General features: G+C 41.4%; 3 protein-coding genes across 3 annotated transcripts in view; 1 reads left to right on the top strand and 2 right to left on the bottom strand.

The window, feature by feature from the left end:
- LOC104949483 (vacuole membrane protein 1-like) overlaps positions 1 to 5,310 on the bottom strand; it is a 13,329-nt gene extending 8,019 nt beyond the window's left edge. The window contains exons 1-3 of the mRNA XM_010775843.1: positions 5,203 to 5,310; positions 2,911 to 3,007; positions 2,597 to 2,735 (exon numbers count right to left, since the gene is read on the bottom strand). Coding sequence (XP_010774145.1) covers positions 2,597 to 2,735; positions 2,911 to 3,007; positions 5,203 to 5,262 — 296 coding nt within the window. The 5' untranslated portion in view covers positions 5,263 to 5,310. The remainder of the gene's footprint in view (positions 1 to 2,596; positions 2,736 to 2,910; positions 3,008 to 5,202) is intronic.
- A 3,283-nt stretch (positions 5,311 to 8,593) lies between these two features.
- Positions 8,594 to 10,710, top strand: ptrh2 (peptidyl-tRNA hydrolase 2). Its single transcript, XM_010775834.1, has 2 exons — positions 8,594 to 8,683; positions 9,409 to 10,710. Exon 2 carries the CDS (start codon positions 9,419 to 9,421, stop codon positions 9,932 to 9,934), a length of 516 nt encoding a protein of 171 aa, XP_010774136.1. The 5' UTR covers positions 8,594 to 8,683; positions 9,409 to 9,418; the 3' UTR covers positions 9,935 to 10,710.
- Positions 10,711 to 12,788: 2,078 nt separating this feature from the next.
- The window catches only part of LOC104949478 (clathrin heavy chain 1), a 36,719-nt gene continuing 24,219 nt past the window's right edge, over positions 12,789 to 25,288 (bottom strand). The window contains exons 16-31 of the mRNA XM_010775833.1: positions 23,391 to 23,516; positions 23,158 to 23,300; positions 22,580 to 22,814; positions 22,358 to 22,480; positions 21,581 to 21,726; positions 21,308 to 21,491; positions 21,029 to 21,221; positions 19,999 to 20,156; positions 19,420 to 19,692; positions 19,015 to 19,332; positions 18,299 to 18,430; positions 16,486 to 16,596; positions 16,226 to 16,396; positions 15,924 to 16,145; positions 13,791 to 13,866; positions 12,789 to 13,459 (exon numbers count right to left, since the gene is read on the bottom strand). Coding sequence (XP_010774135.1) covers positions 13,326 to 13,459; positions 13,791 to 13,866; positions 15,924 to 16,145; positions 16,226 to 16,396; positions 16,486 to 16,596; positions 18,299 to 18,430; positions 19,015 to 19,332; positions 19,420 to 19,692; positions 19,999 to 20,156; positions 21,029 to 21,221; positions 21,308 to 21,491; positions 21,581 to 21,726; positions 22,358 to 22,480; positions 22,580 to 22,814; positions 23,158 to 23,300; positions 23,391 to 23,516 — 2,745 coding nt within the window. The 3' untranslated portion in view covers positions 12,789 to 13,325. The remainder of the gene's footprint in view (positions 13,460 to 13,790; positions 13,867 to 15,923; positions 16,146 to 16,225; positions 16,397 to 16,485; positions 16,597 to 18,298; positions 18,431 to 19,014; positions 19,333 to 19,419; positions 19,693 to 19,998; positions 20,157 to 21,028; positions 21,222 to 21,307; positions 21,492 to 21,580; positions 21,727 to 22,357; positions 22,481 to 22,579; positions 22,815 to 23,157; positions 23,301 to 23,390; positions 23,517 to 25,288) is intronic.

Raw genomic sequence — 25,288 nt, 5'->3', positions numbered from 1 at the left:
TAAAGCGACCTCTCACACAGCTCCACACTGCGTAGCATTATCTGGCTAACTTTCGCTAGCTATCGTTCTGCAGCTAATGTTTTTTGTTTAAGTAACCTTACTTTCGGCCGTACTTTCTTTAGCGGAGCGCTCGTCCTAGGGTTCAGGAACTTGGCGTTATAAAAATCGCTATCGTCGATAGTTTGATTACACCCCCCGCCCCCCCCCCCTCCCCCATCCCCCGACCCCCCCCCTGTTGTCTGGATTTCGAAATATACTTTATTAAACCTCTCCAGTGTTTGTGGTCGTCATTAACGGAGTGAAAAACGTGCGACCCGGACTGGCTGGTCAGGGTCCTTCCAGCTGAGTTCACCTTTAACCTATTGAGCGTGGGGACGATCCCATATCTCCGTTGGTAGGGCTATTCCAGAAGAGCTGCACATTTTGTCCAAATGGTCAGTTCCCATGGTGGACTTCCAGTCTCCTCTGGTTTTTGATCTTAGTGCAGCGTCCAGTTTTTTGTGTGTGATGAATTCCCTACAGGGAAGGGGGGGCCAGTCCATTGGGGGGTTTTAGACATTTATAACAAAAACACACTTGCTTTTAGAGACTTAATTTGTCGAACTCAAGACATTGTGTTTTTCTAAGGTGATGGTCGGTATGGTGGTGATGAATTTGGCTTTCTGTTCAAAACCTTGATAGCTCTCTTGTTGCTGTCTATGGGTTTCAGGTTTGTGGCACAAGCAAACGACCAGTTTGTAAAACAGTATTCAATGTGGGATAGAATCATACAGTGGAGGTATGACTTTGCAGCATTGACAGTTAAGAAAGGTCTAATTTGTTTAACATTTTGCAAGTTGAATTTAATAGTATTGGATACTCAAGTTCGAGTCCAATATGACTCCAAGATACTTGAACTCGGAGACTAGTTCTATTTCTGCTCCGTTTAAAAACACATTGGATCCTTGAATTTTGACTGGTCGTTTACTGAACATCATGCATATTGTTTGTTTTTTTACATTTAACTGTAAGCAAATGTTATTCAGCCAGTGTTGCGCCTTGTCCAATGCATTGGAGAGACAGGATGTGATTATTTCAGTTTTTTTCCCGTGTACAAAGATGACCGCATCATTGGCATACATTTGCACATTCAAGCAATACTGTTTACTCTACTGGAATATGTGTGCTTTCTCAATCAGTAAGGTATTTCATCTTTAAACTGGTCTCTCATGGACAGCATAAATTGTATTAGACTTTTATTGTGTATTTGTTTTTAAATGCATGGTTAACAGTAATTTGACCACAATTATTCTATACAAAAAAACAGCCTCTCGCATACCAACATCCCAATCTTCCCAATCCTCCCTTTGTCTCCATTTACAGAGCCAGAGGACTCCCTGCATATGCAATAAATTACAAACCACTTTAACATTTAGGATAAACTTCTCTGTGTGCTCGTAATGTGTTTGCATGTACCCCCTGCAGCTTAACACCATGTGTTTTGATTGTTTGTGAACAGCAGCTTCTCTCAGTCAGAACACTGCTCATGGTGCTTGCGGCTCACCACATCCTCTTGTAGTTTAGAAAATAAACACGTTGTCCTCACACACTTAACCACAGAGGCCTCCCTGAGCGTACACTCTGACCTTCTTATAGGCCCCTGTGTCAACGAAGACTACTTGGTGTGTAAAAAACATGTTGTTCAGCTATAGGAACTTTTTCATAACAGCAAACTCTGATGCTGTCTGTTCTGATGCTGTAGCTTTTGTGTGTGAGGTGGCATCAGTTAGTGAGATGGAAACACCTTGCCAGCTCTACCAGTCTGAGGAGTTATGAGGGGAAACAATTATATATAATACAGATCTTTGTGCTGTATTATATAGGTTCTGCGACAAATCTGACTGAAGACTAAACTATGAGGGAGAAGGTTTTTTAGGTTGAGAGCACGTAGACAATCAAGGTCACCTCCTGTCTGGTTATAGATTTCTACTTTTGTGTGCGAGGGAAGCAGTTTGCTTTTATTTTTTACAACCAGCGTATCCTCTTTCTGCCTGCAATAAACATGCAGCACTAGCACCTCGTTAAATAAAACTGACAGAAAAAATACTGCTTATCTGCTCTCATCCCTATAGTTACATTAACACATGGATAATACATATTTAAATGTATTGAAATTGTTTAAAATATGCTTTTACAGTTAAACCGGTATTTTCCTTTTTTCAGTTTCTCTCTTTATTGATTTTTGACTCACACACTTTTATTAAAGTACATTTACTCAGGTTCTCTACTGAAGCACTATTTTGAGGTTCTTCCGTTTCCTTCTACTTTTTTTTAGTAATTCCCTTCGTAAATAACAAACAAACATAACTTAACGAGCCGCAACTTTAAAGGGATACAAAATACATTTATGCATAAATTCTTCTGGAATGGGCCATTCTGCAGAATGAGTATTTTTCTACTTATATTGTACTTTTTGATGCTACTATTTTTTTTATTAGCTAAGTAAAATTTTGAATGCAGGACTTTTTCAATGCATGAACTTTCCACATGTGGTATTACAACTTTTACTAAGTAAGAGATCTGAGTGCTACCACCACTATAACACCCATCCTCTCACCTCTTCAGCCACTCTTCAATGGTGATAAGCAGTTCCAGAGTGAAGTAGTGTAGTGTGAACAGAGGATTCCTCCATAACACCAGAGATTCCCTCTCCTCCCTGTCCCTCTGTTTCCTCTCATCCACAGACAGCTGCGAGTCTAGCCGCACAGCGTGTGTATGACAAGAACACAAACAAAAAATATACAAGGATTACATTTTTTAAATCATGAGAATAACAAAACAACTTTTAAATAGCATTTTAATGCACTAATAAAACAAGTTTCTTTAAGCGTGGTTATGACCACCTACCCATTGGATGTGTTTCGTTTTTACCTGTCAGCTCTCCGTTTTCCTTCACAGCAAGACGCCTCTGAGGTTGTTCACCTTGGACCCCACACTCTGCCATCTCATTCACCTGGAAGGAGTCCTGCTGAGAGAAGAAACTGGCCTTCAGCACAGAATTACACACTCCATACATTAGATACGGCTGCAGGCCCAAAACAAATATAGACTCACACACCACAGCACACCCACACTCTGTCTGCGTACACACTGTGAACACGCCGAGCAGTCAGTACTTTCCTGCTCCTGCAACCTGCATAATAAAAGTAACCTGCTAGGAGGTGCATGACCTAATGATACTGAGGTAAGTCTGGTTAGTTTTTCTGTGTGTACAAATGATTATTAATTCACCCCCCCTGGTGATCAAATGGCGTACATGGGAACCAATGGTAATGAGTTTAGATAATGGGTGAAAGAGAAGGAAAAGATTTTGCTTTTAGTTTCTTCATTACATATCCTCAAAGGAAATCCACACACACACTGTGTCTCACTTCAGAGCCTGAGGAATTTGTCAGTGAGCAGTGAGAAGGGGACTCTGACACAGAGGTATGCTGTCCACCATGTGGAGGAATTGTCAGTCTCTCTCTGTCCCGTGCCCGAGGTCTGCTGGGCGTCTAGCTTCTGTTTCCATGCATCCACACTCTCTGAGCTGTCAGGCGACAAGCTGCACAGCTTTGATATCACAGCAGGCCATGATGCCTGTTCAGAATTTGATGGAAATATTCTGAGGTTTTGGTCAAATTCAAATGATACCTGCAATGACTTTCTTCCATTTTATTTATCTTGTTGTGACTCTTAAGGTCCAACATGTGGTTGTGTTTTATCCCAAAGGACACACACACACACACACACACACACACACACACACACACACACACACACACACACACACACACACACACACACACACACACACACACACACACACACACACCTCTCTGGTATTCATCTCTCTGTGAGAGATGGCAGAGAACACACACACACGGTGAATGGGACTGTGGGTACTTCAAAGTCTTGTGCAAGTGAAGTGTCACACAGTGGAAAGAAAATAAATATATTTGACGGTTAGACTGCAAGGCATTTGAAGAGCTAGCTACTCCTGACCATTTCAGGGAACCACACTCAAAAGCGTTTTTATCACAGACGTTAAACCTCGAAGAGACTCGCACTAGAATCACAAGCTCTTTTATGCACATGCACATACAGTATGGGAACAAAACGTACACCAAGAAAAGGGCTCAATATGTCATGTGTAATATCTTGTAAGTAACAAATATTATAGAAATTGGTGACCAACTGATATCTTTGTGCAAAACACAAAGCTGCACCTAAGCTGCTCATGTATATCTCTTTTTTGTGTCCATATATACGCCGGGATCCTGAGTCGAGGCTAATCCTTGCTGTGGCCGTGTGTCCTGGATCCTGAGTCCTGGATCCTGAGTTCTGGATCTGAGTCCTGGACTTCGAGTCGTGGCTGAACCTGTCACTGTGGTCCTGCCTGACTCTCACCATACTACTTCCCTGATGGCTCCCACAAGATTGCTGACATTCTTGTGGATTCATCTTCTTATTATCGACACATGCATTTCCAAACATTTGGACTTCCTATGTTGTAAATGTATTATCTTTTCGATTTACACACAGCATCTATTGCACGTCTGTCTGTCCTGGGAGAGGGATCCCTCCACTGTTGCTCTCCCTGAGGTTTCTCCCATTTTCCCCGTTAAACTGTGGGTTTTCTCTGGAAGTTTTTCCTTGTACGATGTGAGGGTCTAAGGACAGAGGGTGTCGTGTTGTCATACTGATATTCTGTACACACTGTGAAGACCACTGAGACAAATGTAACATTTGTGATATTGGGCTATATAAATAAACATTGATTGATTGATGTATAATTATGTGCAACGTTCTACACAACAAGTTATTTGATTATTATTTTAAAAACAAGACAATACTCCCGAGCAGTACCAAACAGTTTCATAACAACACTACTTCCTTTGTGAAGCACAGCACTGCTCCAACACTTGATTGCGCAATCGCTTCAACCAAAACAAACCAGACCTGTTGAGTAACTCCTCAGCGAGGGACAATGAGAAACTGAAGAGAGAGCACTTACACTTCAGGATGAGACATTTGATAAGCAGTAATTAATTCTCACAGTTAAAAAGAGACAACAACAGTGTACTGGAGAGAGATTAACCATTCACAAAGTGTAAAAACAAAGCAGGGCTGTAATGTAACAGATGTATTTGAGCAGTGCATCATGCCAGAAGGAAAACTCACCGTTAAGCTGATCCAAGATAAGATAAAATAAAACCTGAGATGGAGCTGCACTGCAAACATATGCTAAAGTATGCTGCACATGAACTGCATCATAACTTGAGTGCAGGGTGTGGTGATGGAGGGGGCCAGTGAGGGATGCAGCACTGATACAGAGTTCAGAGGAGGGGGAGGGGACAGCAGGCTGACAGAAGAGAGACACAGAAAGAAAGAGGGTGAGATTTCATCATTTGCCTGCATGGTACTACCTCCAGAGAGCCAGTCTAATTAAAGTGTCTATAAATAAGTGGATCGCTTTCCTGGAGCGCACTTCTAACACTTGTCTGTCCTCAGTGGGTTTCACAAACACTGTGAATGAATGGCATCGGGGCAAAGAGTGCTCAGCTAATTCCCAAAGGGAAAAACATAAAACGCCTCAGGACATCACACTTTTCAGGTCATAACTAGAGATGGAACCGTAAGTCGCCATGTTTAAATATGAGCATCATCTTGTTTATCAGAGTACAACAGGTATAGTGTTTTCTAGGGAGAAGTCTTTTTTAAAGTTACTTTATCTTGGGACTTGATTGAGATGTGATTGGAGAAGCGTCTCTTTACGACATAGAACTTAAATGACTGTACTCTAGACTTCTGGATATATCATCCATGTTTTGGATCTAGAAGTCTTAGAACTGAAATCAGGTCAGTTCCCCTGCTAATATGTAATTTAGTTATTTTCAGAGGTTTAAAAGATAGCAGTTGTCAAACTAGAGACGAATGCATAAAATAGTAATGGACACCAAAGCAGGAAAGAAGGACAACTCCACTTCAGTTCCAAGAGAAAAAGTGCTGTTCCTTTTGTCACCAAAACAATAGTGTTGTGGTTCTGCTCCAATAACAGTGTAGCCCTACAGCCTCCTTTGGTGTAAAACAGGTCAAAGAATACCATCTAACAATATATTTAAATAAGTAAATATTTCTAAACTCTGAAAACCCTTTTGAAATATCCATCTATTCACTCATTATGTTCCAATGTTTCACAGGGTCATCACTTCACATTAATGTGACCAAGAAAATCTATTTGGTCTATCACTTCTCAGCCATCGGACAGTTATATATCCTTCATTTTTGATACATATACATTCACTGTTTTGTTTCTCTTCTAATGTTGATATGTATATCTGAACTGTTTTACATTGTATTTGATCTTTCTTCTTATTCATGTGTAATGGCTTATCGACATGCTGCTGTGACGAAAACATTTACCAAATTGGCAATAAAGTATATCCCATCTTATTTTATTATAATGTTGTCCAGGTTTAACGCATCTTGCGATAGGCTGGATCATTGGGTCAGTGTTATGTGTCATTTCCTGTTAAAAAATGTATGCTCGAATAAATTACATGGAGCCTCTCTGCATGCTGGCTGTTTTAAGTGTATGTAGAAAGGTCTCAACGGCATGATTTAAACTAGTAGAAAGATAATCTAAAACGACATTGAGCTTCATGGAATATTGTTGGGGGGGCAGAATAAACTGCATGTAAATGTGGGCAATGTAGGAAATAAAGTTGAGTTTTAGTCTCAGGTGCCAGTAGTTCCTAGTTTTGCTCAATAGAGGACAGTGTTGGCCTAAGAATAGGCTAGTCTTGAACTGGCCGAACTGGTCTTGATAGGGGGAGAGGTCCTAAAGCAGGGGTGGGGAACCTCGATTTGCTACGGCCCTCGAGGTAATTTATAAACACACGCAAAAAAGAAAAAAATTAAAGAAATCTAGACGGCAAAAAAATTAAACAAGCGAGTACCTATTTTTCCTGGCCAAGGTCAGGGTCCTTGAACACAACACGAGCCTAACGTGTCATCACGTGGTATATGTCTCGTCTGACAGGGGTGCAGTTCTTCTGACGGAGAGCACCAGAGCGTCGTACCCATAAGGCAGTGGTTCTCAAACTTTTTCTGTCAGGCCCCCCCTTTGGAGAAAAAAAAAAGTCGGGCCCCCCCAACACAAATAGTCAGGCTCAGTGGCGGCGCCAGAGATTCTATTTTGGGGGTGCTGTGGGGTAGCTTGACGTTTCATAGAGGGTGCTCAAACATTTAGGGTTTCCCATTAATGTACTGGTCGCTACAGTGGAATGTTCTACTGCAACAATCCCCACACACACACACAGAGCCAAACTTTAATGAAACACAGAGACCCAGACGTAATAGTACTGTATAATATTATTTTCGAATCAATAATTTTTAAAACATTTTTTTTTTTTTTGTTATGTTTTTTTTTTTTTAACCATTTTTCCTCCTGGTCTCTCGCGCCCCCCCTGTCATGCCTCTGCGCCCCCCTGGGGGGGCGCGCCCCCACTTTGAGAACCACTGCCATAAGGAGCCGGACACATGCCGCAGTATTTTCGTGGCTGTGTCTTTAGTTGTAATCCCAGTGGCGATTTGTTCATCTGTCATACTGATCATACAGTCAATAACTTTGTTGTTATTAGCATCTGGTTAGCTAGCTATGCTAACGAATATAATAAGCTTTTTCTTCAACCAGTGAGGTAAAGGCACATCTTTATATGATCATTGTAGTTATAAAAAAACAAGATAATAATGTAATTTTTTTTATTAATAAACAAGAATAGTTTGAAAGGGGAGTGATTTGTAAAACATCCATAAAGAAAAAATAAATCTGCTTACAGTTCTGTTTCATATTGATGTTGAGAGATCATCTATCCATAGATCTCCTAATGTTGCTCTCAAAGTGCACCAGATTGATGCTTTTAACTTCAACATTTAAAAAAAAATCTTCCCGGGGGAGCATGCCCCTCGGACCCCACTGGAGGAGGTGAGGACCCACCCCACTTAAATCAGTCCACATGGATAGGAAACTACATACTTTTGCACACATCTTGTGTCCACCATGCTTTCTGTTTTGGTGGTCATGCCACAACCGTGCACGTGAATGCATGCACGAGTCATGGTAAAATATTTGGATTAAGAGGTTGCTTTTTCTTTGCACGGCATGAAAGAAAGGCGAAATGAATGGGCTGTGATTTTAGTATTTTTAAGCGGAGGTCAATAATTTGTACGGCCCTCGGAGGATGTTGAAAAAATTGAAACGGCCCTTGAGAGGAAAAAGGTTCCCCACCCCTGTCCTAAAGCAAGGCATCTAATCTGCTCTAAATGTAAAACGCAAGTGTCGGATTAGAATACAAAATAATACACCATAATATTCGATATGGTACAAAAATACACTAAATTAAACAACAACAAAGTGTGTGTTTCAGATGTATTTCTCTTGAACAGAATCTAAAATGGACAAAACACTCTGTAGTAAACATTTCCTAATGTGTCTGTTGCTCAAAGCATCAATATCACCATCAATATATAATATAGACAATTATATAAAGGATGCACACTCATCTTTTATTTTGAAAAGTTTTGGTGTCGTGACGTCATCACCAAGAGACCACACGCCTCATTCATACCGTTCCTGTTAGCACGTCGAACTAACCAGCAGGTATGAAACATAAATCAGTTTTAGCAATGCACTGGCAGGAAATGTTTGAACATGAGTCTAGTTGCTAAGAAAGTAATAGTTTGGTCCTGGTGTTGTGTTATTGTAAAGTAATAATAGGTCTTGTTTCTAACCAGGAAGCTAACGGTAGCAAGGCTTACTCCTGTTATAAAGTTAGTTAGCTAGCGTTAGCTTTTTAGCCCGCGAAGTTTTAGTAGATTGGTTGAATGTATATACAGTGTTGTGTTTAAAAACGGAACTAACTCTTTAGCCAGTTATTTATCTTGCTGTTTGTTAAAAAAACAAACACTATTTATTGTTATGCCGCTATAAAGTCTATATACACTATTTAGCTATAGTAGCGTCAGCTCGTTTGCTCCTATAGTTGCCATCTGTCTAACGTTAAGCGCTTATTACGTTAACGTTATAAAAATCAAAGAGGAATTCCTACAAACCTGGGTAAATAACTTAAAGCTACAAAAGTAGTGAGCTTAGGAACATTTAACCAATCTCAATTGGTTAACCTACATGGACTGTTATAAGTTCTCCTTTTCTATGACAACAGGGGAATAAAGTCATATGATCAGATACTGAATGGACCTGGTGGTGATATGGTTGAGTCAACTGCTGCTTCTAATTTCTAGACTCAAACAAAATCTCCCCTCAGTGTATGTAACGGGTTTAGATGTGATCTGAACTTGCCTTATTTTGTTCGGTTGTTTTTGCAGGGTCATCATCATGGACATGCTTTATGGTCCATTGGGCCAGGGTGTAGTAGCAGGGCTGGGCTGCGGGCTCCTCCTCGGCTGGCACCTTCGGGCTCGCTTAGGTCCAACATCCAAAACCTTGATGGCAGCGATGGGGAACGGCACTGGTGAAGCGAACGTGATGGGAGAAGGAGGCGAGTTTAAGATGGTGTTAGTGGTCCGAAACGACCTGAAGATGGGCAAAGGGAAGGTGGCCGCCCAGTGCTCCCATGCTGCTGTATCTGCCTACAAACAGATGCAGCGCAGGAACCCTGAGCTTCTCAAACAGTGGGAGTACTGCGGGCAGCCCAAGGTGGTGGTGAAGGTGCCCGATGAGGACACCCTGATTGATCTGCTGGGTCACGCCAAAGAAGTGGGGCTCCCTGTCAGCCTGATTCAGGACGCAGGAAGGACTCAGATCGCCCCTGGGTCCCGCACCGTACTGGGAGTGGGCCCAGGCCCAGCTGATCTCGTTGACAAGGTCACAGGAAACTTGAAGCTCTACTAGAGTTTGCATCTGTCGGACTTGCAAACAATGTCTTTGTTGTTTAAACGAATTGCAATGAGTTTGTGTTTTTATAAAACAATTGACTCGGTTTCATACATGTGAAGTTTCAGATTTGGACACGTGCCGACTACCTTTGTTGGCTCTTGAATAGCAGCAGTAACTGCTTGATGCATACTATTTTACTGTGCTACTTCTGTGACAAAAACACCACACACTTTCCTCCTCTCTAAACAGTCTGCCAAGGTTTGTTTTTGAAGAGGAACAGACATGACAATGATTGTTGATCTCATCAGAATCCCAGGACAATAAAAGTGAAACATTTTCAGTGCAGACATTTTGACTTGTCATAGGAAAATCACCTAAACATTGGATAGATACTGTGTATATAATGATAACATTTCACTTGTTAGACGCTTTTATCCAAAGCCACTTACATATTCAATACTGTGGGCAATCCCCACAGGAGCAATTTGAGGTGAAGTGTCTTGCCCATGGACACAACGACATGCTGACTGCAGTGGGACTCGAACTTGCTACCCACTCATTCGAAGTTCAGCGCACTATCCACTGAGCCACAGCCTCCCGATGAGTGTTGGAGAACCCATTCCTGTCAGCTGCTATGCAAATAGCAGTGCCTTAAGTTGTCTAGCATAATTTAAATCAGTACTGCATTATTTTTGCAGCGGAGCTGAACAACGATGTCATATGAATATGTCACTGAATTGATTTGTTTAGTTATACAACTCTGAAGTATATTAAATGTTCTAAGTCTTGCATTTACGCCTTAGTTTTTTCATTCCCATGGCGCATTTGTCCCAATGTATTATGAAGCTCACCTCCTTAATTCATATTTAAACAGTGCTTCAAGTGAGGAATGTGGCACTTTATAGTGAACAGGTCTATAACTTGTTTAAAATAATATTTTTATTTAAATATCTGGAAGATTAGACCAGTAACCTTTTTTTTTTTTTTATAATATAGGAATATCGTTTCATATTGATTGCAGGCCCCTTAATTGAAACTGTAAAGAGCAAGAATCAGTGATAACAGCAAACATATTGTGATACAACTTGCAGTTAACACCACTGCTTGAAATTGTTTAACCTTCTTAAACTCATCTTATTCTTTAACATATCCACATATCTTATGAGCATCTACTCAAATCTTCTGAAAAGTAACATTATACCCTGATCATTCAGCGGTTTGAAAATGAATTATATAAATATGTTATGACTTGAAACAAGTTGAGATGGTGGACATTGCACAATGTAGACCAATACAAGTACAATACAAGTCAGAGGAGCAGGTTGAAATCCAATCCAACATCAGAGTATCCAGCTAAGTCAAGACCCAAGAAATGAATGTAGTCTCTAGAACACTACTGAACTGTGTTCAGACAAAGTGGTTTTACGATACTCTCACATTATCTCGGAGATTTGTCTGACATTCACTTCAACTGAATTTAGAAAGGAGTTTCCTGTTTCTGTGCAATATCCTGTCCTTTCAGACTCCCAAGTTCAGCTTTGGTCTGCAAATATTTCTGCAAAAGTCAGCCAAAGGAAGTGCTGATACACTGTTTGGAAATGGAGAAGCCCTTATTCTAGGAGTCCGTATTCAATGTGGGTCTCATTCACCAACCGTTAAGAAAAGAAAATCTTTAAAAACCCACCGAGGCAGTTTTCACAAGGATTCTGACATTACATTTCAAAGAATCTACACACATGCTGGTGCAAAATACTTGTTTTTTTATTTATTCTACAACTGTTTTATATAGGATTTAAATAATATTTCGAATAAAGATTTTTTTTTATTATTTTACGAAGCATTACAGCATTTTAAAATACACTTCAACACTGAACAATTTATATAATTTTTATTTTTGATCCACTCCCGACACTACTAAACATGAGCTTGTTTGATGTTCACTTCCTGTAGAATTGTAGATTTAAGTACACATCCCTCTAGTCTCATGACCTTTTATGCAGATCAGAAGGGCATTAAATAATAATCAACTGGCGTGCATTTTCTATTTAAATGGGATTCATCACTATATTATCATATAGGAATTCTGCAGTTAAAGATTCATGATATAGGAATATATTGGTATTGTGGCTTTTGTGTAATATTATGTTGGAGTACAAACTACATGTCTTTCATACTTCCATCAGATCCCTGACCGCCCCCTGACAGTTTTGGGGGCTAAATGTTCAGCTATCTGATTGGACGGAAGTTAAATGTGACCTGCTGCTTTCTCCACCTACACAACACGACACAATCAGAACTTTCTTGACAAACAAGAAGCCTTTATTTTTAAGTGGAAAACAAAACCGCTGTTTCATTCATTATGATCCTGATTATGCACAATCAAGTATCTTAAGTGCACAATTTAAATCTAAAGGTAATTTAGATAAGAATATAAGTTCAAAGGAGTTAATGATTGATTTCCTGTATACACGCAAAAGCCTTTGATAAAAACTTCAAATTACCACCAAGTCCTGTGATACACCGCAGCACGAAGGGGGTTTTTGGGGGGGGGGCCAAGTTAGGTCCCAACAGGTTCTGCAGTCCCCTCCCTGAGGTGGAGATGGGTCGCCCACGTTAGAGCAGGTATTCTAAAGCACATGGGAAATGTTCGGTCCTGAAGTTAATTTGTTTTAAGAGAGGTCCTTCAATAGGCCTTTGCGGGAAGGAATGGAACTTCCTGTAAATTCATACATAAAATACTCTTGGTGTTTCAGACCCATCGTAAGTGTGTGTGGGTGAATGTGATGGTAGTGTGTCAAGGATTGTGGGTCGTGGAAAGCGGCGGTTCTCATGTTTCAAATATAGAAGAACATGCGAAGCTTTTTTTGTCGTCTGAAATATACAATAATTAAAATGCATTTACAGTCGGACCAGAAGAAGCTGCTACACACATCACAAAAGGAAGAGGTTCTACAATTAATTTTCTTTTCACTTACAGGTGCAAATCCAGATGCTTCACAACAGACCAATTTTTATTTTTTTTTTTATAAACCGGAGTAGAGGACTAGCTCTTCTCACCAAGCTCCTTCTCACAAGCCCCTCCCCATTGATACATAAACCATTTCCCATTCAAAATCCAAATAGACAAAAAGAAACAAATATAATTCTAGTCGAATACGGAATGTGAGAGAAAATTTAATCTTTTGGATTCAATTCTTTTCTTTGACAACAGAAATAAAACTGAGAGTTCCTTCATGACAAAAAAAAGGAAAGAAAGAAAAACCGAAGAGAAAAGGGTGTCTGTGCGGCCCCGCTTGCCTTGTAGGGGGCAGACTGACGCTCTGGTGAAGGACTGTGGGACACGGAATGGATGTTTGCCCCAGCCTGCACGTGGAGGAGAAGGGTAATGAGGGGGGGGGGGGGGTCTTTACATGCCGTAGCCAAAGCCTGGCTGAGCAGCTGGCGGAGCGAAGCCTGCGGGCGCCTGGTAGCCGTAGCCGTACGGTTGCTGGGGAGCCACGGGGACGGTGGGGCCCGCCGTCAGCATCAGCTGGGGTGTGCCTGAAAGGAACACACAGGGATTAAAACAAGTGACTGGTATTCATATTCAACTAGAGCCTGTAAATGATCATAGTGCACCCTTATGGATCTTTTTTGGGAGACACTTAAGGTGAATGGGATGATATATTTAACAAATAGATAAACATGAACGTTCCCCAGGTTAATCAATTTAAAAAAGGCACATTTTTTAAATATGCAAACGTTATCCTATTTAATATTTGCAATTCAAACACATTTGAAGGGGGCTTTTAAAAAATTTGAAATCTAAAAAAACACAGCTGTTCTTGTTATGACAGTGAAATGGACACAGACATCATTAGAGGACGGTTACCGTAGACGATGGGTTGCGTCTCTGTTGCCTGCTCCTCCTCTTTCCTTACAGTCTCTGAGGTTTCTAGTTTGTCTACCTGCAAAGCAAAGAAATGATAGAATTAGAACTGAACAACACCTAACAAGGACAACACCATACTCGCCAAGTACAAGACAGATATATTTGTTAAAGAATCTTTCATGACAAAGGATGCTCATGTGGGCCGCCACGCATTGCAGATTTCACACAGTAGCAAAACAATACAAATAAAAATCATGATGAAAATCTTAAGGTGGTTGAACCAGTAGTAGTGGAGGTCTCGCTAATAAATACCATAACAAATCATTGCCTTTCCTCTGTCTGTGTGGCCTGGTTGTCATTTACAATACAAACAGCCTTTTCTTTAAATAAAAAAACTGACAGAACACAACAGGCAGCAAGTCAACGGGCAAAAGGCTGATATCAGCTGTTGAGGGGAGAGCAGCAGCAGCAGCCCCTGGATGCATGTTATATCTACAGACAATAGTCGTGGCTTCATTCAGATTCCCCATGCCTCTTCAGACACACTGTACGTTCAAAGCTCCACAGTAAACAGACACAGCATCATGCTCTGTGTGATGCACGGCTGGCAGTGAGTCAGAGGCTGCAGCACTGAGATGCAGTTTGACAGGAGGGGGGGTCTCAGGTCAGGTGCTCTCCATAGCTCCAGCCTTTCTACAGGAAGCCAGGCACATAAACAGCCTGCTGCTACGTATCAGCAAGAGACGTGTCTATGCATGCTTTATTCATATGACCAGGCGATTCACAACAACATACAACTCATACTGTGCAGTGTCCATATCTGAGAGTGGAACAGTTATGAAGGATGTGTCAAATATACTCTGTTTGCTCTACGTGCCATGTTGAAAATAGCTATAGCTAGAACATTAAAAGAAATGTGTCAAAAGTTTTGCTTCTCTCACTCCCTCCTCATAGTGACATTAATAAATGGGCGAGCATGTGTCGCTTATGAGCTGTGTTTTCACACTTAATAAAAAAAAAAAACAATCAGGCTTCAAAACAACATCTCAGGTTGTCATTGAGAAACTTCCTGTTTCGACGGACCAATTTCACTTCAGCAGACCCCCTCAGATAATATCAGGACATTAAGATGAGGCCTTTCACAATTAAAGCTCTATAAAATGTCAAAATACAAGCAATGTTAGCGCTACATTTGGTAAATAAAATACAAAAAATGTACTGTTTTAGTCGTACACAAAAGGACATTTATAATTGTGTCAAACACATTCATTCATTTAGCAGGTTAAACAGTGTGACCTCTTCTCAGAGTGTTTCTGTTCTTAAAACCTGACATCCTGACCCCAACGTGTTACTCATCCACAACACATCTATTACTATCCAATCCTGAAGCCCGTTGGATTTGCATGCATCCCCTGACTGGATTAGCATGTTGAGGTTTAATCTGTCTGAATATGTGAGGCACTACATATCTATAAAGTTCCTAAACAGGTCTAATGTCAGCCTTAAGGTGTCTCTCTGACTGTGTCAAAGTGAGAGTGTAGCTAAAACCATGCACACTCAAAGCCCGAGCTCAACACTTTGAGATCAAAAACAGAGCATTTAGCTTTCACCTGTTCCTTAACTGCATCAACCTGGAAGAGAAGAGGTGCAGCATAAAGGAGACATTACAAATATTTCCCTGGAACAAAATTTGAGTATGTCAATTCAATACTTTCAACTGGAATTTAAGTCATAGATAAACAATGCTATCTTCATCTTTTTATTTTTTGTTTCCAAAAAATGGTCCATGAAATGAAGATGGTTTTATAGATCAGACTCAAGAAAGTCAAAGTACCCAAAAAATGATGGTAGGATTATAATTGATCAATGAATGTCTTAGTTGGAATAATAGATGCAGCACAATACAAATCTGATGGTTTCAATTCAAACGGACTAATCAGCATCCCTATACTTGACTGCACTGTCTAAACAATTAAAACCAAGCTTAGACTATAAAAGTATTGACTTTCCCCCCATGAGGTAACCTGCATGAATCTGCAGAAAAACAAAGTAAACTAAACCACGTTTGTGTGTATTGCTTTGATGCACTGACATTCAAATCAAAATATTCCTCCTGAAAAACATGTGACCCACCTTGCTGAGGTACTCCCTCATGACCTGGATGAAGTATGGCATAGAGAAGTCCATGAGGTTGTGCCTCCAGGCGGTCTCCATCACCACGTCGGGCCGCAGCAGGTCGTAGCAGGAGAACAGGCAGGCGGCGAAACACTCCTTCTTGTCCTCCTGCAGGAACCAGGACAGCAGCTCCTCGGCCAGCTCCACGTCCTTCGACTCCGACGCGTACTGCATGGCGTCCTGCAGACGAGGCAGCACACAAAGGGTCAGGGAGGTTCTAAACAGTGTTAGAGACACATTGGTGAAGAAAGAAAAGGCACCTTGTAGAGCTTGTCCTTCTTGCACAGCTCCACACTCTGTTTCCAGCGGTTGTTGCCCTTGAAGAGGTACGCAGCGATCCGTCTGAACTCGATCAGCTCGTGCTTCTCCAGGCGCTGGGCCAGGGAGATGTTGTCAAAGTTGTCGTAGGCGTCTATTGATGTCCTCAGTGCCTGAGTGTGAAGGGAAAGGAGAAGATTATTTAGTCAAAGAAGGACATTTAGGAAATAAAAAGATCAAACACTGTCGAAGGATCTCTTACCAGATAGTCCTCCTCTGTGATGAAGAGGTTGTTAAGTGCTTCATTGACTGATTTGTTGTTGTGGCTCTGTACTGACCGCATGTAGGGTTTGACCAGAGGCAGCTGTTTCACCTGTAGACACACATGCACACTCATCATCTCACTAGCCAAGCTTCCATTCTAATTAAGCACACATTTATACACAATGTCCAGAGAATCTGCGAAAGAACGCAGAAGGCATCTTTCCCATCCAATAGGGTCGCTCGCCTATTTGTTAACTAATTAGACCCTCCAGAAAAACGCGATTCTGCGATCGCAGAATTTACCGCATAATCAGCAAAATGGCGCAAAAAAAGGCCGCATATTTATCAACTGGCCGCATAATGCCCGCATTTTTCCACAAAAAGTAAAAAAAAAAAAAAAAGTTAACTCGTCTTGACGTGACGTCATCAGCTCGCGCATCACAGAATGTAAACAACACTGTATCAGTGAACGTGTGGAGCTCACACGATAGAGAAAACACCAAGATGAAAAAATCTAATCCATCTCATTTACCGACGAACATTTCTACTAAAGACCGGGCAAAAAGTGGGGGGAAACTATTCTGCACCCCGTGCAACTGTGTGTTGGAGCATAAGAGAAAATCGACTGTGGCGACCCACTTTGATTCATTCAAACATTCGAAAATGCTTTCTGCTGCTGCGGACAAGAAAGCCATTCAACTCACGTTCACCAAGGCATCAACCTCCAAAACCCTTTCGAGGGCTACAAGAAACAAAGTGAGTAGCCTACAAGATTGAAGCTGGTCAGATAACGAACGAGTAAATGAAAACAGAATGAGGCGGAGAAGTGTGTGTGTGTGTGTGTGTGTGTGTGTGTGTGTGTGTGTGTGAGTGAGAGAGTGTGTGTGTGTCTGTGTGGGAGAGAGATAGAGAGAGAGTGTGTGTGTGTGTGTGTGTGTGTGTGTGTGTGTGTGTGTGTGTGTGTGTGTGTGTGTGTGTGTGTGTGTGTGTGTGTGTGTGTGTGTGTGTGTGTGTGAGTGTGAGAGAGTGTGAGAGAGAGAGAGAGAGAGAGAGAGAGAGAGTGATTAAAATAGCCCAATTGCTTTTACAATAAATAAACATTGAATGTGTTTAATTGAATAGTAAAGGGGTTTAACGTTAGTGGCCGGTTGTGTGTGAGAGAGAATAAATAAGACAGCCCAATATTTTAAAAAATTGTTATTCTTTTCCCCCGCATATTTAGCATATTTCGCAACTTCCCGCAATTTCAACGCATAAAATCACATAAAAACCCTGCATGTTTAATCGCATAATCAAGGATTTTAGCCCGCGGTTTTTTCTGGAGGGTCTAACTAATGATTTGTTTTGTCAAGTTTCTGAATGCCTCTTTCCAAGAAATGATGAGCACATCTCTAGTAAACACAAGATTTCAGGTGGTGCTTTTGCATGATTCTTTGTCAAGGTTTTATAAAGATCTGGTGATTAAATCAGCTAACTGATTAAATCATTTGAATGTCAGAAAACTAAGACGATTTTCAGTCGAGGACAGCCCTAACATCTAATGCCGTTATTGAAAAAGTAGGAATTGGGTGCATGGCGATAAGGATGCTGATGTTACTGTAAGGTGTCATTCAATTATTGCTAAGAACAAGATCTTATTAAAAGAGTGCCATTAAATCTTGTGAAAACATGTTGTTTCTTTCATGTATTAATTTAAGCAACATTAAAGTATTTGTCCACACAGATCTGATTTCTTCATCTGGCATTTCTTCCCTTTTTCACCTGAGCCAAGCATGAAAACAGTTTTGGAACACTGAAGTCTTATTGGTTACCTTGCTGAAGAAGTTGACAGCACGGGAGTGGTCCAGTCTGGGGGAAAGCACTATGAGCAAGTCATTCAGTAACAAGGGCTTGAACTCCAGATAGAACTGTGTGGCTTTGTAGTACAGCTCCACGTTGGCCACCTGCAGGGAGCAGAGGGATGTTATTAGAAACCATAATTAGCAGCAGGGGTTTTATCGTAAAACAAAACTGAAACTAAAATACTTCGTCCAGTACCAGCATGCATTTCCATCTACGATTTAAACATTATAGCCATTTCAACAACATTTGTAAATATTTGTAGCTACATACTACAGAGACAATATACATGGCCCTAACTCAAATCTAAATAAAATGACTGCAAAACTAAATATAAACCCACAACCTTGTGTGAAAATAAAACTAAATGATCAAACACACTGTAAACTAAATGGAAAAGTCAAAAGTTGAACAAAATACAAATTAATTCAAAATTAAAATTATTACTGTGATTAGCATTAACATTGGGAAATATATTACAAAATGTGGCATTTTGATCCTTTTTCATTACTTTTTAGGATAATATAGGGAAAACAGAATAGGATTTTAAATCAGAAATCATAAAACCAAAATTGGAAATATTTAAGGCAATATGTAAAACATCATCCCTAGTCATGGGGGTTACTACAAGACAACATGAAAATATAAGGATGTTAAATAAAGATAATCGTAGTTTTGACAACAGCACCTTGGTGATAATGTCTTTGAACTGGCCCTCCTTCCAGGCGTCTGTGGGGTGGTTCATCATGGTGATGATGGCGTTGTCAAACTCCTCATACTTGTCGTACAGGAAGACCAGCTCGGCCCACAGGTGCGCCTGCTCCGCTGCTCTCAGGACCTTCGGGATGTTCACTCTGGACCAGAAGAGCTCCAGATGCTCCCTCATCTTCTGCGGCTTGAACTTGGAGTACAGGATGGCGAGCTCCGTGAACATCCCCATGTGAGCGCGCTCCAGGCCCAGGGCGGCCTCCAGCATGGTGATCAGCTCCTCAAAGTAAGCGCGGTCCTGGGAAAGAACCAATAGAATGATGAGTTAGATGTGTGAATCAAGGCCAAGTAGAAATTAGATGAAAAGAAATGCCTTCCATCTTACCTGGTAGTAGTTGATCAGCTCCTCCAGCTCGTCAGCGTGCACCACGATGTGGAGACCGCACATCTGGGCCAGTCGGAACTCCTTTCCGTCCACACAGGCGAAGCACACCTCCTTCCAGGTGCGGGTGCTGTTGGCCTTGCGGGCGCCGTCCACAGCGGCCTGGTACTCCCCGAGGTGCACCAGAGTCGAAGCCAGACGACCGAAGTTGGAGACGTTGTTGTAGAGAAGCTTCGCGGCATCGTACATTTTCTCATCGTAGCAGCGGTCACCCACCTAGCGAACAGGAAAAACAACAATACAGTTCATAAGTTAACAATGAATGAGAACACTGCACAAAGCTCTCATGGTGCAGATTCAAGTACAGTGTAACTCAATAGTTAGCAGGCAGTTGAAAATGACTACATTTTTGACCCAACAGCGCAGAGAGGAGTGAACTTAAATGAATGATAATATTGCACTTTATTATAAAACAACTAGAATAAAGTAAAATAGCTGAGAAGAGTAATAAGCCTCAATATTAAAACTGAAATGACAATATGGCCTTCCATTTCTGACAGAGGTTTTCAGAGCAGTGCTAACCTGTTGGATGTGGGCGTTGTTGGGTCCGTTGATGAACTCCTCCAGTTCTGCCAGGCGGTTGGTCTTGGCCAAGGCAAAGATGAGCTCTGTCTCCACATAGGACTCGCGGGCCTTCTTACGAGCCATCTGCAGGAATTTCACCAGGTCCTCCCAGTTTCCTGAAACACATGGACAGAGATACAAAGTTAATGTTGTGTTTCTAAATAAATAATGTTTCTTCTTTTTGATTATTTTCATTTATTATCAATAGTAATCCATTTTTATTTGATTAGTGTATTTCTTTCTTGTATCTTTCATTTATTAATAGTACTTTACTTCTATTGTATTCAGATCTTTAAATAGCTTAGATGCTCAATTTATAAATATAGCTTTTTATATTTATGTTTGTATTTTATATTAATTTCATGTGCAATGCCTTGTTAGCATTCTGCTGTATTAAAAAAATGTCCCAATTTAGAATCAATAATCTTAATATCCCATTTATGAATGATCTAATATGATACATAGGCTCTGTATTTGACAAAGAAAATCATAGCCTTTAAAACTATGAACTGTGGGGAGTTGAGTCACAGGGGGATGAAGGTGGAGTGTTGCTACTGGTCTGTGGTTAAATATACGAGCCCCTTCTCTGTGACACTAATATCTCTACTACAGCAATAAAATGTGTTTATTTATTTAAGGGTGTGCGACACTGCATCAACTGTATTTTATGCTGATATCGTGCAGTTTCAATAAAGATTTGCTGCGACTATCAGCAGATACCTCTTGAAGAAAAAACAACAAACTCAACACAACCCATCTGATTTGATTCATATTGATTGCTTTCAATCGAAGTGGCACCGGCGAACAAACAACAGCTGCCGATGTTCAGCGAGTGATCTGCTGACAGAATGTATGGTAGTCTTCTTTCCCTCAATAAGTTGTTGTTTTTAAAAGCCCTTTGTCATCGGCAGAAAAAGGCCTTCACAACTGGAAAAAACATCAACATGTGGCTTTTTCCCCTCTCTTTTCTGTTTTTAAGTCTCCTTACCGCTCTTATCAGCAGCCTGCACCACCTCCATGTATGCAGAGGGATCGTCGGCTTTGATGTAGGAGTCGATGGCCTCTTTAACCAGGTCCTTCTGGAGCTGAGCCTTAGCCAGCTGGCTCCACACGGCAGGCTCATTGCAGCGCTCCGCAAACTCATAGGCCCGGTCCAGGTTGCCAATATGTTCGATCAGCACCTGGGTACAAAAAGGAAAAGAAAGACAGTGAAGACTTGTTCAGGCAATCAGGGATCAGTGTACCTGCTCAAGATCTGATGACTGACCTGCACAGCAGAGGTGTTGACATCAAACTTCTTGAAGATGGCGAAGGCTTCCTCGAAGAGCTCGTTGCTGATGGCGATGTTAGCGATGTCGGGGGCGTCATAGTTGTCTAGCCTGCTGATGTACTCCATCACTCGGGTACGGTCGGCTTTGATTGCGGTTAGGATCAGCAGGTTCTGCAGATTTCTGTGGGGAAAATACATGGAACCCTTAGCACCCTTTGCCATCTCAATTTGAAATGATACATCTTAACACAATCAGTTACAAATAAACACCTGTGTTCACTGAAGACAGAGTTGTCCAGCACAATCTTCTCCAGCAGCTCGATGAGCTCGTTGGGCAGGTCTGCGGTCATGAAGGCCTTGACTGTGACGGACACCTCCTCTGGGTCCTGGGTCTCTGACAGCGCTGTCTGCACCACCTGAAGGGCGGAGGAGCAGAGGCTAAAGTTGCGAAACTTCACAGATGTGCTTCCTTTGAGATCTCAAAACATACTCACAGTAGAATAAGATTTTAAATAACGGCGCAACTACAGGATATAATTAAGATGGGGAGTACTTTAGCTAATGGGAAAGCAGAAGCTCTAAACTGACTCGATAGGAGAGCTTTGCAGTGAAGATAAAAAGCAGCAGGCTAGGGTCTGGATGAGAAAATGGTTGGGGAGACCGTCCAACACGGGTTGTTTATTCTTTTGCAAGAACTTGAGGGGTCATTGTGTGCTAGCTAACATTAGCTGTAAGGTCTAGAAGGTTTAACGTTGCTTAACAACACAAATAGCTACTCCTAGAGGTCTCATTGGATTTTGGAAAGTAATTATCGATATTAAAACTCCCACACGTGTAAAATTGCATCGAGGTGGCCTTAATGACTTCAAACAATCCAGGAGATTTAAGACTTGATCAGGTTTAAACTCATCAGATTACCAGATAACCTTAGCTGCCAAATAGCATGTCCAGAGGGGCGAATCGGCTGAAAACTCCTTTTGTGTGAAGGCAGTTTTAAAGAAGCAACAGTTAGTTACAGCACATTATCTCAAAGGAGCTGTACTTCACCTGGTCAATGAGTGGTCTTCTGAAGGGGTTGGTCTCCAGCAGCACGCTGGCCCACAGGTCAGGGTCTTTGCGGCGCACCAGGTAGCGAGACAAGCTCTTGAACAGGGAGTTCTCATTGCAGACCTGACATTAAAAGAAGAAAAGGTTAAAAAAAGGAAGGTGAACTGAAACAGAGAGATTAAGATACAAAGGTGAGATGCAAGTACAAATCCTCATCCTCACATTGATCAGCTCCTGGTCACACTGTCCTCTCTCGTAGGCCACACACGCCAGGTGGGGGTCTCTCTTCTCGCAGTACTTTCCCACCACACGGCTGTCGTAGAAGGGGTTTTCCCTCAGGAAGCGTTCAGGGTTGTTGTTGCTGTCGATGTAGATCTTAGCCAGGGCATTGTGGGTGGCGGGCTCCTCGCAGCCTTCGTGGATACGAGACTCCAGCCAGGGCAGCAGCAGCTTCAGTCTGGAAGAGGAAAGGAATGTCAGGAATTTCTCTGAATGCTCACACGACATCTCGGACATGGACAAAGAACAAGGTACTAGACAGGCAAGGTTCTTCATGTGCAGATCTGTAGACTTGAATAGGTCCCAGATTCCCCTTTTAATTACTGTATTACAAAGATAAATTGTCATTGATAGAAAAGTCGTCCAAATGTAGGATACTCAATCATCTGGTGTTTCTGACAGAACTGAAACAACTGTCTACTACCTTTTCTACATTTAAATCAAAACTTCACCCTTATCTGGGAAGACAACATTTTCTATTATTTTCTATTAAGAGGCATGTATGTGGAATAGTGCATTACCTGTTCCTCTTTTCCACCTCAGCAACCAGTTCATCGGTAGAGAACTGTCCCCTGACGACCAGGATCAGACTCTTGATGACATCCTCTGAGCAGTCAACATCCAGGAGACCACCGACCACAACAGGCAGACGGCTGGGATTCACCTGAGACACAAATTCAACCATAGATCACACAAAATGATTCCTTGAATGCAGGGTTTTGATGTAGAGAAGTTGCTTCTTGTTGAGTCTTACCTTCTGAACATAGATCTCGATGTACTTCTGCAGGTTGTTGCGGTACAGGTAGAGCACCAGGTCGTGGACAAAGTCAAAGCGGTCACAGACGATGATGAGTGGCAGCTGGTCGGTGAGTTTGGCTTCCTGTTGGTTTCGCATAGTGGAAAGAATGAGGACAGATTCACAAAGGTAACACAACTGACGTAACAGACATTAAACCCACAAAACATCAACCAACAGGGCTGATCTTCTACCACTGCACTCCACGTGTCATTTTTTTTAATAGAATACAGATTTATTTTTTGACAGGTGTTGTTAATGGCTGTAAGTAAGACATTTATCAGATTCACTGAAAATGAAATTTGAGATATCATTTTCCGTAAGTGATTCTAATAACATATGTAATGCAATATCAATGGGGAGGAAAATAACAACAAATGGACATAACATTGCAAAATTAGTGTGTTTCACAGACACGAAGTCAAGGAAGACAAACATATTCATAATAGAATGAAGTAATCCAAAGTAATTATCCTAATAGAGATGCACCAATTTCTATTTCATTTTCCAAAATTCAGGTTTTTTGGAAAGAATATAGATTTCCAATTTTGTTTCCTTCATTATTTTTTTACTTTGTTTTTCTTCACAGAAAATGCAGGGTCTGAAAAAAGGCTAAATCAGGCAAAGAAAGTCGTTGGTAAACCCTGTGTGTGTAGCTGGTCATTGGTGCATCTCTATTTCTTACTGAATCCAGATGTATGGTCAACACTACACAGCACTTAAAGCTAATCCTTTGTCCAAATACGGGACTACACACTATACACACAGGCACCTTAGGCGTCTTCAATAATGGAGTGCAAGACCCTAATTTGTTCACCAATAACTGCAATAACACACAAAACATCCAATGAATGACTAGGACTACATAAAGCTATGTAGTATGGGTGTATGCATGGTGGTGTATGAGCATACACGCCTGCCTACATACAAATCCCAGTTTCAATCCTGAGGCTGAAGTTCAGGGGAAGGGGTGAAAGCAAAAAAAAAGGGGAGGGATCCTGCACTGCGTGGTAGGACCGATTTACCTGATACATGTCCTGCCATCCCAAAGACAAAAGAAGAAAAGCACAAAAGGTAATTGACTGCTGCGGATCTGCTAGTGACGGTTATAATGTTCTGCCCTGGTCAAAATGTTAATATGCAAGATTTCCTTTCAATAGCAGGCATTATGATAGAGACAAACTTGGCACTTGAAAAACAGTGTTATAAATTCTTCTTCTGTGCTTTCAAATGTCAACACGTAAGTGTTTTGACTCAAGACCAATATGGTCTAAAAGTTGGATAAACTGTTATTGTTCAGTATGGATAAAAAAAAAAAACAATGCAGATCGGGTTCAGAAAGATACAATGTGCAAGGGAGAGAGAGTGAAAAAAGTAGGGATGCACCGAATATTCGGCCACCGAAATTTATCGGCCGGTTTTAGCACCGAAAAAATATCACCGAATGTCAGAGAACAGGGTTACGTTGATCATACTCCGCATATTTGTCCGGGTGTTTTGATTTCAAGTGTTGAGGAGTAATCCCGAAGTGGTGAAAGTCTTTGCAGTTACACCCCCTCGAGAAATGTCAGCTGAACACGTTTTACAAATCGCAATCCGCACCTCTTTCTCTGATATTTTGAAATATCTCCGAGCGGCAGACATGTTGGCTGTGAGCCAGCCGCGAGCAGGGTCGCGCGCCGCGCTTGTCGCCGCGTTTTGATTACGCCTTTCGGCATTCGGTTTTCGGCCAACTGTTTCCTATTTTCGGTATCGGTTTCGGCCAAGAATTTCCCATTTGGTGCACCCCTACATACTAATGTAATGAGCATCAGGTAAACGTACCCATTTCTATTTTTTGAATCACAGATGGGATG

The sequence above is a fragment of the Notothenia coriiceps genome, unplaced genomic scaffold (genome assembly GCF_000735185.1).
Source record: "Notothenia coriiceps isolate Sejong01 unplaced genomic scaffold, NC01 NC01_scaffold00016291, whole genome shotgun sequence".
NCBI lineage: Eukaryota > Metazoa > Chordata > Actinopteri > Perciformes > Nototheniidae > Notothenia > Notothenia coriiceps.
This window is presented reverse-complemented; position numbering and strand designations above follow the sequence as displayed.